Source organism: Meleagris gallopavo, chromosome 10, assembly GCF_905368555.1.
Source record: "Meleagris gallopavo chromosome 10, MGAL_WU_HG_1.1, whole genome shotgun sequence".
Lineage (NCBI taxonomy): Eukaryota > Metazoa > Chordata > Aves > Galliformes > Phasianidae > Meleagris > Meleagris gallopavo.
The window spans coordinates 10829183-10849915 of record NC_139413.1 but is presented as its reverse complement, the minus strand read 5'-3'; the positions used below and the strand labels follow the sequence as shown (position 1 = coordinate 10849915).

Here is a 20733-nt window from a genome sequence, read left to right as displayed (position 1 = left end):
TATTTCTGAGGAAAATGCCAACATCAATTTCATTTCTGTTGATTTTATTACCTGCTACCAGTGGATCTGGCTAAAATAATTTTGTGGCCACAGCTTACTACAATATGACATTTCTAGCAGAAAAATTTCATGACTCTAACATACTCAGATCTCCCATATCTTTTTAAATGTGGCATTTGAAGGTACTCAGCATCATTGAAATCATAAATATACACAGGAGGAAAAAAATAGATACAACTGAGCACAAATTGCTATCTGATTTTAAAGAACTAGTTTAACGCTATTGAGAATGTTGGTTATTCAGATATCAGTGTGATAGCTGCCTTCAAATACTTGACATAAATGATTGCATAGAAAAAACTAATGCACTCTTGCAACCTTTCTTCCTCATGTCTAGAACACAGTATGCCATTTAGCTGTAATTAAATGCTCCCTGGGTAACTTGTATTCAACACAACCACTAATGTGCAATAAATCTTTTCATACATGACTGATTACTCACCTCATCAACTTGAGGATCTTGAGCCTGAGCAGCATTAGGCACTGGGGAATCACAGTCTGGACTATAATGCTCGCAATAGTCATATGCAGCTCTGGGGTCAGCTATAATCAACAACTGCTGGATCTCACCCTGTAGGAAAGCATATGTAGGTTAGACAACATGTGTTTTCATTACTTAACATTCATCAGAAGCTCTCATTTAGAAAACAGAACGAGGCACAGAATAAATGTATTAGATATTGCATGTTATCTCATATGTAAATATAACATCTACTTAGTTAAGATGCCATTTGGAAGTAGAAATTATTTTTCACAAGACAAATGGTTAGGTGTAAAATTCTGTCTGAACAAACTATCTGCCTTGGAAAGGAGAGGGTGGGAAGGTATAACTCCTGCTCTGTCATTTTCATGCTGTTTGTTTACTTCTTCACTGGGAACCGGTCTAAATTCCTAAGATTTAATTCAGGGCACTTCCTATTACCAGCATGCAGCTCAGCATGCAAGTGATCAACAGTATAATTGTGAGAGTTTGCATCACATCTGAACTCTCGAAAAGAAAGGAAACAATAAAATAAGTTGCACAAGGGGAACACTTCTTGGAATGAAAAACAAATAGGCAAACGCTATGTGAATACACAGTATAGAATACATGGAAGCAAACTTTATATATCACATGTAAAAACAACGCTGCACTAAAGAGATGTACTATTCTGGATAATAAAAAATTCTTTGAGATCCCCTACAGTGATCACGTATGTTTATCATTTTCTACAGAAAGCTGGCTGATATTCAGTGTATTTCTCAACATAACACCATTTGCGCAGTGTTCGGTAAATACCAAACATTTCTACTATGAATTTCCTCATTCAGGAGCTTCTCATGCTGTCATAAAAATAAGGTTGTTGAAAATTGGCACATGTTCTAGGTCAAAGCCCATTAACTTCAATTGCCCACTGAATTTCCACAGAAGGAAGGGGTTTTTTTTTTATCCTTTTATATATTTCTAACATGATTTTATTTTGGTTTTACCAATAAGAGGGTAAAGGAATAACTTTGTTGGTATACCTCTGTGTGCAAAATTCTTTCATGAAGAGAAATTATCATAACTGGTGGAAACTAGGAAAACTAGGAACTAGGAAACTTTGTGATCGCCTCAACGTTTCCAAAATTGCTTTAAGCATTTCAGAATAGTAGCCTTCAACAAATAATAAAACTTGGAGAATAGTTTCAAATAGTAAACAATAGTTCCGAATCCTCCTTCTTTTCCAAAAGAGAAATTGCAGAAACTAGCGAACAAACCACTAACTAAAATAATAAAAATCCTCTCTTCCTAATTCTATAACAGTTTACCAACATATTTAACATATATGATAAACATGAAATTTTTAATTACTTAGCATATAGCAGCTATACATTACAAATCTGATTGTTACAATAATGTCAACTTCTTCTACTTTACAGACTTATTTGCATCTCAGATGAATTTAGAGCTGGAATGTACTTTTTTTTAATCTTCTAGAAATGCTACAGTGCAGTAGTCTGCTCCAATCAGTGGCTTTGAATGGTCCCTTTTTTTTTTTCCTCTGCTAACTGATGCTTCCTTATTTGGACACTGACCTACATACCCTGCTGTACTTCCAGAGAAGTTACCCAGTTGATTATATATGCAGCTCCTTCAGGGATACAACTTGGTGCTTTGAACAGTTTTGTACGGTCAGTGTCAGTCTTGTTATGCATTCCCTTTCTCTACCACAGGGTGTTTCTAAAGTGCTCTGCCCTTTCAGTAGCCAAATTAAAGCTAAGAGAAGCACAGGAATAAGTTAGAAAAAAATTAGCAACTGAAAGACAAAAGAGGTAAATTCTTGAACAAGAATTAGAGTAAGTTGCTAACAGCTCCTGTCCTTTGCTGAATTCACAGTACTGTCTTGCGGTAAGCTCATATGTGCTCATACATCGCTTTCTCAGTTGTCCACACAGATCAATAAAGAGTACATGGTGTGCCAGCCAATGTAAGTAGTGTAAAAACTGCTCTTGAAACTGTCTCTTTATTACAATGAGCTTAGAGAACTCAACTGGAGAAAGATGGCTAGTATTCTGTTGGAAGCTTGCTTTGTGCTGATCTTGAATGCCATGGAATTTTGGCACTTGTTCTTGTTGGATGTTGTGTTTGCAAGAAGCACTCAGCATGCTGTTACCACTTGGCTTAGATGTCCCTAATTGCTTAAAGCTGTTCCCGATCCATTGACTGTACTTCCCAGCCCTGCCTGTCTACTTGTCATGGGTTCATGCAGAGAGAGGCTCTCAGAACTCTTGCACAATATATACAAAATGCTACTGGCCATTCATGTATGATAGGTTTACAGAGAAACTAATTTATTTTCCATTTTGCATCTCAAATGTTAATTTTCCTCTTTTTCCTTCAACATCTCATACAAAAATACTGTTTTTCTTATACAGTTATTTTGCCTTCATTTTCTTGTCTTTGCTAATTAAATAGCTTCTTTCAGTATTCGTGTGATGTACTGACAATGTTTTTTCACTAGTCAACAAAAAACTTTCATTTCAGATTGAGTGAAACATCTCAGCACACACCATTCCACAAATTATTGCAGTTTTCACTATTGTGACAGTCATGATGTAGTCACACCAATTTTTTTTTTCTTTTACAATTCCACACACTTTCTCTATGAGAATTTTTCACAGAATTATTTCAGTCTTCAAAAGTGTGTCCTTCAATTTAACCTTTTGAAATTTTGACTCCAAGATGGAACGTTATAGTTGTTTGTGAAGAAACCACAAATATTTAATCTGGCTATACTCTAAGGCCTAGACTCATGAATTTGGGGCACTTAATGATCTACTTGCACAAGTCCAAGAACTTTAAATGAAAATAAATATAAATGGAAATATGGGTTAATAACAATACTGATAGTTAAACTGTAACTTAACACTGAGGTATATAAACATATATGCACATAGGCATAATGTTATTCCTATATAAAACCTGCAGGATGAAAGGAAATCTCACTTGAACTATGAGAGTAAGAGAGGGAAAACAGAAATGGGAAAAAGCATAAGAGAATAAATTACACCTGAGCATCCTTAAAGCAACTAACAGTACTCTGAAAAGTGTATAAAGGGAAAAAAAAAAAAAGTGCACAAAAAGTAGCTGTCTCTATAGATTAGTTCCATTTCCTTTCCTATAAAACTGTAATGGCAACCTTTGCTGGGTAGGGCCGCTCAATCAGTTTCCTTCACTCCCTCATCATGGGCCTTCCCAGAAAAGGAAAGCTCCCCAGCTTCTAACATGTGCTGTGTAATGACACACAAGCTGAAAGCATATGTACGTACGCTGAAAAAAAAAAATCCACTGCAGAGAGCTCAGCTGAGTAAATCAAAATTCTATCATCAGAAAAAATCTATTATGATCTATTTTATAAAAATATGTATATATATCAGTGAGATGTCAATATATTAACAGTGAGACAAGAGTTTCATATTCCTTTGTATTTTTCACCAAGTTTTAACAAATCCAAGTGAAGTATATTGAAATAAGCAGAGAAAGCTAATTTCATCTCAGTACAGAAAGGACATTGAGATGCTGGAGCAGGTCCAAAGAAGAAGGACAACAAGGCTTATGAAGGGCTTGGAGAGTATACCCTATGATGAGAGGCTGAGGGAACTGGGGCTGTTTAGTTTGGGGAAGAGGAGGCTAAGGGGGAGATCTTATTGCTCTCTTCCAATATCAGAAAAGTGCTTACAGCAAGAGTGGGGTTGGTCTCTTTTCACTGGTGACAGGATGAGGGGAAATGGCCTCAAGTTGCAACAGGGGAAGTTTAGGATGGATATCAGGAATAATTTTATGGAAAGGGTTGTTGAGCACTGGATTAGGCTCCTCAGGGAGGGGTTGAGTCACTATCCCTGGATATGTTTCAAAACTGTTTGGATGTGGTGTTCAGGGACATGGTTTAGTGGAGGGTTGTTAGAGTTAGGGTAGTGTTGTTAGGTCGTGGTAGAACTCAATGATCTTTCAAATTTTTTTCCAACCTGAGTGATTCTATGATTTCCAAACACAGTAAAGTTACTGATTCTTTTGTGAATAACTTGTGTGAGCGTAAGATACTGAACTTGCACTTACTGTGCGCAATGGGAATTGAGGCACTATCTGAATTTCCACCATATTTTGATGTCAGTGAAGAGCAGATGGTAGTAGAAGGCAGAGGTAGGCAACTTGTGGTGAGGTATTAGAAAATTAGACACAGCAATGTTTCCATATTACTACTTGTAACAGTGTGCATAATTCAGTTTGTCCAGAAAAGTGCTGCTAGCCTATTTAGCTCTCAATATGTGCTGCCTTATAACATTTATAATATTTTTTAATCCTAGAAAATAATTAATGCATCTTATACACTGTTTATCAGATATTATTCACATAATGGACATGAAAAAGCTGAGATCTCTGCTGTAATTGCTCATAGATACAGGAGAAGGTTTAGAAAAATATTTAAGCATACCTAATAGTAAGTATACAAGCACCTTTTGTAACCAAAATGGGTCAATTTGAAGACATTTTTTTTGGATCATAAATACTTAAGTGTCTATTTGAATAAAAACGGTACAACTCAGTGCATAATTGAGTAGTCCATTAAGATATGGAGAATAAATAGTTAAAGTCTATGAATGTTTCAGCTCCCCTGCTTTGGGAATGTGCACATAACTAAAATCACAGGCTTTTGAATCAGCCTCATGTTTATATGAAATAAGCTGCCAGAGAATCATAAAATAACTTGCCCATCAATTATGCCTAGCATGCAAACATGATACAGAAGGATTACTTCTGTGGCATTACTCTAAAGGGGACTATATCAAACAAGCTACTCTGCAAAATCCTCCAAGAATGTTAAAAGGAGTTAATTAGATGTGAGGAAACGTTTGCTTTTTTAGAGTGTCTGTAGCATGCCAAAGCAATTGTGAAGAACAAGACTGAAGAGCTACAAAGATGGCAGAATAAACTCAAATTAGTTGAATGTCTGCCTATTGGAACAGTGGGACACTTATTCAGATTTGTTTTCCTATGACAAGAAACAGCTTAGCTTAGAATAGGAAGTGTGTGATTAACTCAGTTGCTGAAAATTCCTCTGTGAATCTCAGGCAGTCTACACTGATACCGCAGAATAAGGTTTGTGTATTTGTGTTTCTAGATGTGGTTGAAAAAGCACACCTCACTGAGTAGTAATATAATCCATAGCTTCTCCAGACTTGAAAACACAAAAAATATCAAGTTGTCTAATACAAAATGAAATGGAGACACAGTTTGTAGGAAAGCAATAGACTACCAAGTTCTCTTCCCAGTTTGAAGGACTACATTTCTCTTGATGTAATTTCTGCTTTAGTTAGTCTCATGATTGTAATCTCTATATCTGATTCTAACTTATCAGAACTTCTACTAGGTTCTAGTTACCATGTCTGGTTTTTTGTGATGTAAATCATTGAGGGCCTCAGATGTTAGGAACAAATTATTATATCATTATAAGCAAAAAGTGCTTACAGCTCCATATTATCTTAATTATGTCAAAATCTTATCAAAAAATCTTAAATATTATATGTCTTATTGAAACATTGAGGCAAGTTCTCTTTTCCTTTAAATTAAATGATATTACTTCTGCTTTCTAAACATGGTACATTACAGAAGTACAGCCATAAGGTAATCCATTTGCCAGCTGTCTTTTGTTAAAAAAAATCTCCAATCCTACCAGCTTTGTAAAAAAAAAAATATATATATAATAATAATAATAATAAAATAAAAAATAAAAAAAATAAAATAATTGTCTTTTGAACAGTACTGTAAAGGCAATCATGCTATATGAAGAAAGTAAAGCTAAAACCAGTGTTTTTTTCTCCCCCAGTATTTAAATTTTGGCAGTCTGGTTCCCTAGTCCTAAAAGAACCTCAGACAGCTCAGTTTTATGGACAGATGTCTGTCATATCTGTCTGTCATATAGCTTCTTTCTCAAGAAGCTTAAAATAACTCTGCAGAGTGAAAGTGAACTTTTCCCAAGGAATATCAGGTACATACCCCTTAGGAGGCTCTACCGGACTTTCCCTGTTTGGTCTACAGGGGTAAACTTCACAAATGATTGAAAACTTTTTTTCATAATTTTTAAAAGCTAGTCCTCTCTGTGGTTGTACAAGTAGTGTTCTATGTAACAGTGTGACTGGACCAGAGCTGAGAACTCAAGCTGCATTTTCTTACTGTAAAATAATCGGCTTTCTAGGATTATTTCATTATGATAAGTATGCAATGAAGGAATTACTTCAATGTCTAATTTAGATATTAAAATATTAGAAAGACTCCTCACTTACTAACAAAGCAATATACTGAGTAATATTCTGAGTAAAACATATATTTATATAGATAATTAACTTTTTAATATGGCTAAGTAAATGGAGATATAAGTTCATAAGAAAACCAATGATAGGCACAGGAGAACATCATCAATATTTTTCATTTTCATATAATGGCTAAAACCTAGGAATTCCAGGGTGAACTATTCAGTAAGTGAATAGAAACCCTAACCTGTGTCTAGATGACAACTTTCTTTAATTAGTTAGTGACAGTTCAACCACAGACTAAAAAGAACAGAAGTCTAGACAACCTGGATATTATTGCTACTGAAGTTAGAAGACCTGCTGCAGAATTAATTTAATCTTCCAAAGATTTGAAAGATTGAAGAATTCCAGGTGCCTTTTATATAATATTCCATAATCCAGGCCCATTTCATGATATAGCTAGAGAAAGACATTGAGAGCCTGCCAGGCTGCAGCACTGTAAAAGCAATACACTGTGAAAGAAGAATTCTGTACCAGTCAAAGTTTCCATAGAAATCAATGTCTTCCTGGTTCTTAGAAAGCCTATGGTTACAGTAGTATATATTCAGCTAAGTTAAGAAAAGGGTGGATATGTTCAACCATAATTTTTAACCTTCAAAACATAGATATTCACAGATCAAAGTCTGCTGCAACTCTTGGATGAGAAATTGTATCTTGTTGCTATGCCTGTATATAAAGCACGTGTATATAACACACGCACACATACATAATGTGGCCATTGCTTAATGCTATACAGATATACTCTCTCAACAAGAAAAAGGAAAAATTATCTGAAGATCTGAAAAGAACATTCTATCTTCTGGATGAAAGATCTGCTAATCTTTTAAGTTGTCACTTATTTTTAAAAGCTTATTTACAGCTGCTCACTTTTTGAACCCATCTTTTTAATGTTAAAGCTAATTACAAACAGTTGAGTTAAATGACAATTTCTTTGCTTCCTGGGAACATCTTGAAAAGGAATTTGAACTCCGTCAGATCTGCTTTCAGAAATAAGGAAAACAAAATTGCTTTTCTTCCTCATGCGTAAGATAGGAAAAACTATTAAAAAAAATCACCAAGTCACCATTTTTTCAGGGAAAAAAAAAAAGACGAATAAACAAATAAGTGAAAACAAATAAGCTAAGTAATAAGGTTTTTGGGAAAAAGCTTTATTATTATTATTATTATTATTAAATGTCCCTGAAATGGAAAAACCTGTTACTCTGCTTTTTTGCTATTGCTTTTCTTTTTGTCCCAATATAGAAAGTTGGCCAGTTCTCTGGTGTTGATAGCTAGAAGGCTGCTTCTAAATAATTTTGCCTGGAAGTGATTGCATTTTTTTATCCACTTATGTTGAAAATTACTGTTCTGCCGGACTGACATTAAGCATTTAGTTGGTTACTTGCATCACTTTTAATAATTGCAACATGAGAATCACTTTGGCTATGTCTACACTAGCTGGAAGTACAGCCCAGCAGGCTAGTGTAAAACAGGAGACTGACTCATTTATTTTTTTTATACTGCATGCCTTTGGGGAAGCTTTACTCTGGGCTAGCTTCTCCATTCTACTTGAGCTGCTCAGCAAGTTTGGTCAGCTAGTTAAAACATTCTTCTACTGCTACCTTCTGTATACTGATGAACGGTCTTCTCTTGTATGCTTGGACTTGCCATTCTTAGAAACATGCAAAGGATGGTTGCTTATCTGAAAGAGCCTGTAAGTTAAATCACTTTGGTGTCAAGATACTATTACTGTGCCTTCAAATGCTCGCTCAGTTTGTGAAAGGACTCTTATGCTGTACAAATACATATGAACATGCTTTTTCTAAGAAATCAGGTGAATGCCTAGCATCAAAATCAACACCCTTTATTTATTAAGGATTAGAACAAGTATTTAGTCCTGTAGACTGTGTGTAGTTAAAACTTTCATGACTTCTGTGTACATCAGGTTTTAGCTTGTTATACTCATTTACAGTATGATACCTAAAATATTCTTTGTAGCAGTCTGACATCTGGGGAGTTTTGAAGGAGAAAGTCCCTTTAGGGAAACACCTGCATAATAACTGTGTTAGTAACTTATTATAAAACACTTGTTGTATTGTTCACACCAACAGTGCTAAATGAGGAGTGACAAATCCTTTAAGCTGGCAAAGAATAAAAAGATTCCTGCTTTTTATCAACTGCTTAAGCCATAAACATACTTCAATGGACATAGTTAAAAATTATTAAATTATTTTACTAGGTGCCATGTACCAACATCTGATCAATTTCTTCCAGCCTCCCCTGGAAGAAGTAATTGTTTTTCCCAAAAATACAATCAAATTAGAAAATACAATCAAGTTAATGGTAGTATTAAGTGATATTAACTTCTGACTCATGCACGTATTCAAGGATTGAAAGCAATTTAGATAAACTCGCTAAGGAAACAGGAACGTATGATATATGTAACTGGTTACAGTACTGATTGTGACAACACTGAAGTGCTTACAAAGGGAGCTAATTCCCTTAATGATGTAATTACTTCTTCCTGCAGTTACACAATGCTGTATTAAGGGGTTCAGGAACAGAAGAAACCCTTCCTTGCATCTTACACTAGTAGGTCACTGAAGTCTAAGATTACATTATTTATTTACAGGTCCATTATGTAAACATTTTGAGTTTCCATTCAGTTTTAAAAGACTGAAGGGTATTACACAGTTCCTGTGATCAAATCCTTGGTATGAAGAAAAAAAAAAAAGCACAAAAAAAAAAAAAAAAAAAAAAAACCACCCAAAACATTATTACTCAAGATAAAACAGTCTTTCTGTTTTAGTGTAAACCTGACATTCTGAGCTGTGAATTCCAACGGGTGACTGAATGCTTAAGTATTTCTTTTTTATGTAGTTACTGTACTTAAGCTAATATAGGTATCAAATTCCATGTGGAATGTCTGTCCTATACAGTTTTAAGTCTTAAACACTTAAATCTAATGTCATTATAAAATTAGTTTATTAGCAGTTTCCTGCAAGTATGATGAGACGTAGCTTTTTTCATGTTTATTCAGTGTCTGATCTGGCCTTGAGATACAGCAGGGTTCACAACACACAAATACCACCAAGCAGGTCCACAGAAACACTAGACATCATCCTGTGCTGCTATTGTTATTACGAATGAACTAAATAGAGCATTTAAGACACAACCAGGAGACTCAAGAAGGAAATAGATTCGAGGAGAGAGCTTCAAACTTCAGAAACTTAGCAGAAGGGTGGATAAAGTCATGTTGATGAAACAAAGGAATGCTATCTGTGTAGGAAGTAGAAAAACATGGTGAACTCAGAAAGAACTAGGTTATATTCTGCTTTGCCAACAGCTGAAGAACACGTATAGTAAAACTGTATACGACACAGTATTTTGTTTTATTGTTGAGGGATGTTTTAAGTGCGTACTTCCAACGCATACTTTTCTAGCTAAAGATTCAAGTAACTGTGAATGTATGTATAAATATGCTAATTCTGTCTCTGCAGTAAAATATCCCAAAAGAAATAACTGTAAGCTGCTATTTTAAGTAAGAAACTTCAGACTAAATCTTAACCTCCAGCATCTACAAGAACAGCAAGAATATAACTGGTTTGTCTGAGAAAAGTAGTGCAATCAAGTATATAAGGAAACCTCACAAGGAAGGAGTATGGAAATCTACAGTGATGTTGCAAATGGTAGGCATGTTGCTGTTCTCAGTGCTGAATACTGGGATTCAGCTGGTAAACTAGAATTACTGTACACGGCACTATTTATGGTGTGAGTCCAAAGCTAGTTTATTTCTTAGTGGGTCTTAAATGGAATGGATGGATTTTTCAAGTCAGTGTAGGAGATTATAAGTATAAAATTTTAGAGGATCACTAGCTTCCTTTATTATTCTTGATCACATATAATCAGACAAAAAAACACTTGGAGAACAGTATTTGTATTTAAGTCACTGCCACAGATTATTGCAAGTTGACTATACACATAAGTTTCAATTCCACAAAAAAATGTAGCCGTTACTTTTGGGATTTCTTCAACTGATCCACCAGTTCTGATTTTTAAATACAAATGTCCATTTGTTAAGCATGTCTTCATTCAACCTTACTTTATCCTAACAAGTCAGGGCCTGCTGCTTTAGTTTCTTCTGTATATTGCACATGAAAACACGTATGAAAATGTGTGCAATATACAGAAGAAACTAAAGCAGCAGGAAATACAAATTGAAATTGCAAGTAATTCTCCCACCTGGAGATGAAAAGTGCTTGTTCTACACCAGATAGAATTAATTTTAAAAGGAAAGTGATGTGCAAACTTTACTAGTGATTCCAGATAAATTAGGCTGTAAATACAAGATGTGTACCGTAACGATTGACCCATTAAGTCAGCTCAGAAATTCTCCAAATCAGAATGCTCATGTTTTGTCATATATAGGATGTCTGAAGGAAACAATCACACAATGTTACACTTAAAATTAACGTTTTCTTTTGCAACATATAGGCAGCTTCTTAGGCATGCATGCTACTTAAAGCTAGGACTTAATCTCTGGCTGTTTATGGAGCACAGATGTTCAGTATATGAACTAAATTAACTACTGATCTGTATTTTCTTTTTGTTCGGTTTTAATTTGCACTTGACAGTTTTCACAGTTGCATAAAGTGCATTATAAAAGAAACTCTATAGTGCAGATTTAGAGAAGCTGCATTATTAGCCCGCAAAAATAATTGTTGATATAAGAATTCTACCTGAAAAGGCCTCATGATTGGCAGCCACATACTTCCTTAGAGGCATTTTACCCTTCCTATATGTATTTCTTGGCCAGTAAATGATGGAAACATATACATCCTTATTGCCAAAGTATGTTCCAGTTACTGGAAAGATTAATAAGTGGGATAAGCAATGTAAGAGATCCACATTATGTAGAAAACTTTCCAGGTCTTTCCACCCATCTCTCAAATACTGTCAACCTGCACAAATATCAGTAACTGCTTAAGAGAGACAGAACTGAAATAATGCCATCTAATTTTATCATAATATTCAGCTTTGCCAGAAATTCTCACAAATATTTCAGGTATCCCAATATTAGGCAGGAATACAATAAAAGCAAGCCCTTTCCAGAAACCATTTAAGCTAAAGAACAGAGAAATGCACTGTAATTTCTAACAATAGAGACACTTCTCTGTTTCACTTGTTTCTCATCTCAATCTATCCTAACACGTTCATAAATGAGTTTCAACATTTTATCAACTTTGCCAATTTTAAAATTATTCTAATATGAATTAAATCCTTTTCTCAAAACTAAATAGCTCAATTTTCTTAAAGGTAGATTAGAAAACAAATGGAATTGAATATTGATTTTTTTTTTTACCTCAAATACTTCTTCATCCAGAATCCTGGTTCCAAAGACAGTGATGCCATTAGTGTCCACAATTGGTTTGTCACTTCTCTCCAGTGGTTTTGTCGTTTTTTTGTTGCAGTCAACAATCATTGTAACACTTCTCTTCTCCACACTAATGGCTACTCGATGCCACCTATTAAAACATAATTCTACTCTAACTCCTGTTTTGAAGAGTATGTCAATGTATTTATATCAAAGCAGCTTACTGCTGTTAGCGCACTGATAAAAAGTTGCAGATAAAATTTTAAATGTCTGTATTTCCTTCATACATACACAAATGTATTGCGTTTTGTCTATCCACTGTGTAACTTAGGTTCTTTCATACAAAGGAATCTGATCCAGAGCCCATATTAGGTCACGATCCTATATTAGGTGAAATTCTCTGAAGCTTTACCCAGTGAACTCAAATTAGAAGTGCACTGCTTAATTTTTTAAGAATACTAATTTGATTTTCTAAATGACTTAAATTACTCATGCAAAAGGGTCACTCAGAGTAGCCTAGCTACTATGTTTTACTATCTGTCCTTGATGATCGATCCCAAAAATTTTATAACATTCTTTTGCTTTTCTGTATGCACTCCACAGCTGCAGATATTTTTCAAAGATGTACAACAGATCCAACATAGTAGTTTTTCCAGCTACAAATACTGGAAATGATTGCCAATATTCCTGCAAAAATAGCTCCATCTACATAAAGCTTCACCAAAAAAGTGAAGAAGTTCAGAATATTGACACATATTTAAAAGACATAAGTACATTTTTAAGAATTTGCTCAACTGTACTATGTTCTTTATGACACTTGAATGACAGAGCATATTAATTAGTCAGTCTCCCTGCTATGACAGTTTAAATATCTAAGAGCAAGGCACTTTATAATTTAATGTGGGGGGGAAAAAAAAAAAAAAGCATTTTTGATGCAAAAAGTGTTGAGGCTGTCTGTTTCAGTGAGACAACTTAGATAATGAGCTGCTGTATATAAAAGGGGACACCTCAAAGCTAATGGAATCTGACTGCTAAACAGTATCAGTGAGCCAGAACTCACTCATGTTTACTCTGGATCACAGTTAAGTATTATCATTATAAAAGCAAACTGTCCACGCATCCTCAGGCATATTACACTGTTTACATTTCTTCAATATATTTCATTTTGAGATGAAGGTTGTTGCCTTAGATCCTTCCTAAAAGAGCTGAATCAGAGTGAAAATTTAAGTCCATTTTTGACTTTGACATTCAGCAAAAGCTGATTGTATGGAAAAAATAGCTCACTATCTAGACGAGACTGACTCCAGTTGGTTTAGAAGTTGTACATGCCCACTGCAGAAAATTGTACCAAACTATGCTCATTTCGATTTTTTTTTTATTTTTATCAGATTCTAAACAGTTTAGGTGAAATTTTGAGAGTCATGTTCAGGTTTCATGGTAAAATTTCATTGTGTGGCAACTCAAGTCATAATAATTGATAATTACTTTTTAAAAAATATTTCCTTTATCTTTTTATTGATTTACTAACATTAACACCTGTAGTTACAATGATTTACTAACATTAACACCTGTAGTTACAATGCAATAAGTGTTTGAAACTAATTCTCTTTAATAATGATGAAGAATCAATCCTTGCAATGTTTCAAATTAATTCTCCAGCTGACTTTTTCTTAATCTCCTTATGCACAGGCATATCGAAAGATCTTATTCATCCACTGTTTTGGTTCAGGATAGGAAAAACTATGCATTCTCATATCAATTTACCTTCAGTTTTCATATCACCTTCAAATGGAGAAGATGATCCTTAAAGTGAGAATGTTATTTCAGTCTTCAGAAAAAACCAGCAAAGCAAGAGTCTTTTTTCACCTAATTTTAACTTCCATGGCTATTTCCTCACTCACTAATTCCTCACTTTGAGTTCCTCATAATTCATAGAAATAGATAAGTGGTTTGGTTTTATTGGTGGCTCTGTAGTCCTTTCTAAGATGGAGTTGTGTTCTATTGCAAAATTCCTCTGATTTTGTACCACAGCAATTCAACTATATGGAAATTGTTAATAATTTATTTATATCTATTTGGAAGGATCATTATACAGTGTTCTGTGATTTTTTTTTTTAATTTTTTTTTTCCATCTTAAAATTTTGCACTTACTTGCCATCAGCAATGTTGACTGTTCTGAAAAGAGGATAGTCTTCTGGGGCAGGCTTTCCATTTTGGTCTTCAAAGAGGAAGACAGGGGATCTTCCAACTTCAACACCTACTTGCTGAATTCCTTGTTCATTGTAGACAGACAGAAGGAAGGACTGGATGCCCTTTTTAGGTTTTACTGTCATCAATATTGAAAAATCTTCTGGAAAATCTCCATCTGCAAAGGCAATAAAGTATACAGTTACAAATTCTGAAGCTACCCTAAGGTCATTTAAATTTTTTTCTAAGAGGACCCTATATACAATCTGCTTTTTTTATTTGTCTATTCTCCAAAATGAATATGGAGAAAACTACCGTAAGAAAATGTTTGCTCTCTTTTGTATCTGTGGTCTTGCTTTAATTCTTAACATGTATAACTTAAGGGTGCTTAAAAACATGATTTTAAAAACTATTGAGAAAATGCTTAAGGCAGGTGACGTGTACATCTAGTCTGGGCATGTGCTGTTCAATCAGGTTATATCCTACGAAAAGAACTTATGAGTTTTATCGGAAAGGTGACAAAAGATAACTCTTACTTTGTTCATTAGTTCCCATTATCATGACATAATATTTCCAGATTTTGCATATACAGTGTGAATAAAGTAATATTCCTCCAGTGTTCATTTTAAAATTCAAAAAATAAATAACTTTCTAACAGAAAATGAATGTAAAAGTTTATGCATATACAGGTTTTGGACACTCAACTGGAACAGATATCAAAGCCTTCTAAACTACTGAGTTTCTTGGTTATTCATGTTGTTCTATTTGGACAATATCAAAAATAATTTTAAAAAAATTGGAGGAAAATCACTAAAAAAAAAATCTTCGGATTTCTGGATGTACATGCCTGTCATTTCTACACTCTTTTGTAAAAGATATCTAATAACTGATAAATAATCAGTATGACAAAATTCTCAACCGTTATTTTTACAATTGTATAATGGCTTCCAGTCAGTGAAATCAATGTCTGTTGTACTCTGGTTGGTGAATATTATTAGATCTATTTTTAAATGATGAATTTGATGCTCTCAGCTTCTGTCCTTAGTTCCCTAGAAGCTAGAAGCTAACATATACTCTCTGATGAGATGTAGGAATTAGATGGAAGCAAGCATAAGATGGATTACTCATTTTGTTTAGCTAAAATGGCATCTCACAACTCAACCTTGGTTTTCACATGTTGTCTTTTCACTATCATTAAGAAATGAAGAAATTTCATGCTAAGGAAAAGGGACAGACACATCCAAATATCTATAAGAGTATTCTTTGAAAATGAAGGATTTACTGTGGTGGGGAGAGGATGTCTGTTTTGCAGGTCTCAAAAGGAAGCAATTATCATAATCACTTCATAAAAATTGTTTCTAGGTTCTTTGCTGAAGTAGAAGGTAGCATGACATTTTCTTGTATTAAGCAAGGTTTTGTGGTGGTTTCTTTTTACATTGTGAGTGATCAGTGCTTTTTATTTGGATTTTTCACACACACATGTTGCAACAAGCCATTGAAATCAAGCAAACTCATCCAAGTTGTAATGCATAAACTGAAAGCATTAAGAAGAAGAGTACTTAAGGCTGTGAAAGGCTATAGAAATTTAGAAGTCAGCCAGCAGCATGAGGTAAATATTTGTTCTGGCATTCAAGTAAGAATCAAGTTGTTAGTGAAGCTGCCAGATCACCTCTTCATGCTACGATATCATTCATGAACAAGTGCAAGACAACCCAAGCTCTCAGAGACTCAGGTTTTCATTCAGCACAAAGTGCCTGTGCTGTTCTAAACTTTTTAAAACTTCAGCGAATCAAAGCCAGTTTAATCTGTCCAATTGTATTTAAATGAACATTTAAAGTTTTTTCTCACAGCACTTGGCTTCAAGGATACACATTCTAAAGCTCAGAATATAAGGATGACAATTACACAGTGCAGCTTCTGCAATTTTTGTATAATGGATCATTTTGCACCTTTTAAAGAAAGACTAGTCTCCATTCTGATACCCTTACTTACTTGAAATAATAATTAACTACACACAATCATACTGATATCAGCAAGGCATTGTAGATTGTCAGTGGATAGTACTTTTAAGTGGTGAGCTCTGTTAACTATATGTAACTTTGTCGAAACGTTTTAAAAATTAACATAAATTTTCTTTCTAGTGAATTTTACTTTGATTTTCTACCAAAAATAAAAAAGTGAAGTGGTAATTTAAACGAACATGCAAGATATGCTTGAACTGTTAGCAGCTGTTTCCCGTATTACTCTGGGAATGCATTATTGCTACGAAATAATAAATATTTGACTATTTTATCTTTGCTGATGTCTATATAACTGAAACTTGAAAAGACAAAAAAGAAAGTATTTTTCTTTGCTCACATCTGTGTTTATAGAGGGACTTAATCAAACTCTATGTGATGCATCAAAGTGTGAAAATTAAAGGTTTCGTGATTTTTTTTAATATCCTTATAATCATTTTTGTTAATGTGTTTGGGTCAAATGAAGAGTGACAGCAAACTAAAGGACTAAAAGCCTTTCTTCAACATACAATTATTTTCCTCCACAATGTGATTATTTCACTTTAGAGAAATTTGAGAGAAGATGGAATCATGTTACTTGCTGTCCACAACTAGCCTTGTTTAGTCCTCCAAATATTCAGATACTTTTAAGTAACTTATTGCAATGGCCAATCACAACTCATTTCTACCAGCATAGAAAGAATTGCTTTTAAATAGGCTACTGAATCTACAGGAAGCATGCCAAAGCTGCCAAATAAGCTTTCCTTTAGAAAGAATTGTGGATATACTGAGTTACATGGCTTACGATCTTGTTCTAGTGGTGGAGAATTTGAAGAGCTTTATCACTGAAACCAATAAAACAGCTTCGTTCCATGGGTTAAGAGCACATCCTGTCATTTGTGTGCAGACACACTTCTAGGGATAACAGAATTACTTTGTGGTACTGACAATGGACTACATGCTGCATTTTTAGATACTGTAAATGGACAGGCAGTAACAAAGTAATAGCTTTTTGATAATCTTACCTGGGTACAACTGCTTTGTTGGGGCACTGAGCTGTGCAGTTTTTGAAACTCTGTAGGCAACATCTGAGCCTTTTGAATCTCTTCTGTTAGTGCAAAATCCTGCCGTTCTTGATACTCCTTCCGGTGAATTATGAAATTCTAATACTTTTAGCACATCAACTGGTTCAGCTGACAAAGAAAAAAAAAGTTACCATCTTATATCCACAATTTGCAGACTTTAAGAAGAAAATGCATTTCATTGCAAAAGCATATGTGTAATCATAACAGTAACTGCATCCTGGTTTGATTTACTGCAGACAACTCCTACATCAGAATGTTCTTTCAACGGGATTATTAACTTTTAAATATGTAAAGGTTCATCAAATCTAACAGAAATCAGATTGGATATTTTAATATCTTGACTCATTGAAAACCACAGTTTTCCAAAGGCATGGTGATTTATATTTATAACAGATTATTTTATTGAGTAACTTATAAGAAGTATAACTAATTTCAAAAGTTTCAGAAGCATTCAGCTACTAATCTAGTAGCTGAATCTAGTGTTGCTAACATTAGGAAATATTTTGACTCTTATGAATGCTTTCTCAAATGCAATGTCATAAGGAAGAAGCTAATCTCTTTTCCAATTAGAGAAAAAGAAAACTGTTTTGACTGCAAGGAGTCAGCAGGCAGAATCATAGAATGGCCAAGGTTTGGGAAATTACTTGTCTTCTACCTACAACAGCACCAGAAAATGGATGTATTTAGATCAATCTTTATTTAACAAGTAGATTTGCAGAAGGAACATCTTTAGTCAGAAGTCTTAAGAAAGTAAGTTAAGTGATTATTTTGTCTACTATTTATCAGAATTAAGCCATTCATCAGATCTTTACTTAGCAATTTAGTAAAAGAAAGACCTGTGCTACTTAACCTGCCCTTAAAGAGAAAGGGCACCCAACCACCCTCTCTGACTGTCTTGGTGGCCACCTACTTAACATACTTCGGTTTATCATTATCTTTCCTACACTGGGAATTCAAGACATAGTCTGAGTGCTGAATCAAGTAAAGTGAAAAATTGTGTGCCTTAGTCTGCTGTCTGCACTCCCTTTTTATGAAGGTCAGTATGTTTTAGGCTTATTTACAGTCATGGTATGCAATTGATGCTTAGCTTTCTGTCTGTGTGAAGCTCTATATCTTTTAAACAGAGCTGCTACTCTGGGCAGTACTTCTGCAAGAGGTTTTCAGTTTCAGGAGGCGGAACTTCCATTACTTTCAAGCCAAAATTCAAATGGACTGTCTTGTCTTTAGGTGCCAACTACAATGCATTTATGCTTGTTTTCTGACAGCTTAAAATTGTAGATTCAAAGAAATTCAGAGCTACTATTTCACTGAGATTGTTACAAAATGGTTTCGGAATATATCACAGAATTGTAGGGGCTGAAAGGGACTTCTAGAAATTGAGTCCAGCAGGATACAGAGGTAGAAATCCAGGCAGGTCTTGAACATCTCCAGAGAAGGAGACTCCACAACCTCTCTGGGCAGCCTGTTCCACTGCTCTGTCACTCTGACAGTAAAGAAGGTATTCCTCGCCTTAATATGGAATTTCCTGTGTTCCAATTTCTGCTCCTTGCTTCTACTGTTGCTGAAAAGACCACTGAAAAGAGTCCATTCCCACTGACTTGACTCCCATGCATTTGATGTCTATAAACAGTGATGAGATTTGCTTCTCAGCCTTCTCTTCTCCAGACTGAAGGGTCCCAGGTCTTTCAGCCTTTCCTTGTATGGGATATGCTCCAGGCCCTTTATCATCCTTTGTTGTCCTCTACTGAAATTTTTCAAAGAGACCCCTGTCTTCTTTAGAATTGGGGAACCCAGAACTGGAAACAGCACTCAAGATGTGTCCTCACCAAGGCAAAGTAGAAGGGAGAGGATCACTTCCTTCAACCTGCTGACCATGCTCTTTTTAATGTACCCCAGGATACCACTGGGCTTCTTAGCCACAAGGACGCACTACTGGCTCATGGTCAACCTGTTGATCACCAGGACAACCAGATCCTTCTCTGTGGAGCTCCTTTCCAGGTCAGGCCCTAACCTGTACTGATGCATGCAGTTATTTTTGCCCAGATGTAAGATTCTATGCTTGCTCTTGTTGAAACTCATTGGCTTTCTCTCTGCCCAATTCTCCAATCTGTCCAGATCTTGTTAAATGCCTGCACATCCTTCTGGTTGCCAGCCACTCCTCCCAGCTTTGTAAAAGACCAGACCCAGCACCGACCTCTGGGGAACATTGCTAATTACAGGTTTCCAACCAGACTGTGCCACTGACTCTGTAAGTAAATAATAATAATAATAAAAATCCTTAATCAGTGAAAGTTCACCTCAGAAAAAGGGCCAAGTACTGAATAAACAAGCAGTGACAGTATATAGTTTGCCTGCTGCACATCTTTTCTGCTGGAAAAAAAATAAGGTGTTGATTCTCATATTCTCATACACCCTACAGACAATGGCCTCATATATATATATATATATATATATTTTAATGGAAACATGATTTTAACCAGTCATTTCTCCAGTAGGATTTTTCTGCAGCTTTCTTGTTGACAAACTCATAACCACCATAGCTGGAAAAACAAAGTCTTGCATGACTATCAAAGCTCCCAAATGTATTTGGGAAATACAACCTTTCTACATATCTTAGAAATGCACTGTGGCATTCATTGACTTTTGCTAATTTATTCTCTGTTTGTATTCACTTTATAAGTTGATAAATACTAACTTAAGACCTCAAATTCATTGTGCATGCATATTCAACTATTTAAAGGATTGTTTTCAAGCAACAAAGGAAAGTGTGAAAACATAGGCAAAGTGATATTTTAATTAGAGATCTTCTTGGACACATCTGTCTTTATTCTTTTTTCTTACTATTTCTAGCCAGTTTTGCTATTGTTTCCCTCACCGTAGCATCTTCTCACTGGTGACAGGTGACAGGACAAGGGGAAATTAAGTTGAGCCAGGGAAAGTTTATGTTGGAGATCAGGAAAAACTTTACAGAAAGGATTTTTAAGCACTGGAATAGTCTCCTCAGGATAGTAGTTGAGTAACCATCCCTGAATGTGTTTAAAAACCATTTGTATGTGGTGCTCAGAGACATGATTTAGCGGAAGGTTGTTAGGATAGTTTAGTTAGGTCATGGTTGGACTCGATGATCTTTAAGGTCTTTTCCAACCTGAGCAATTCTATGATTCTATTATTCTATTTCCTCAGTATTGCCAAATATGATGAAGTCAACTATGTGTTAAAT

The 20733-nt window shown here is 34.9% G+C and overlaps 1 protein-coding gene across 1 annotated transcript in view; it reads right to left on the bottom strand.

Moving 5' to 3' along the window:
- The window catches only part of COL11A1 (collagen type XI alpha 1 chain), a 134925-nt gene that overhangs the window by 99737 nt on the left and 14455 nt on the right, over window positions 1–20733 (bottom strand). The window contains exons 2-5 of the mRNA XM_085231338.1: window positions 17454–17621; window positions 14396–14609; window positions 12233–12395; window positions 503–631 (exon numbers count right to left, since the gene is read on the bottom strand). Coding sequence (XP_085087464.1) covers window positions 503–631; window positions 12233–12395; window positions 14396–14609; window positions 17454–17621 — 674 coding nt within the window. The remainder of the gene's footprint in view (window positions 1–502; window positions 632–12232; window positions 12396–14395; window positions 14610–17453; window positions 17622–20733) is intronic.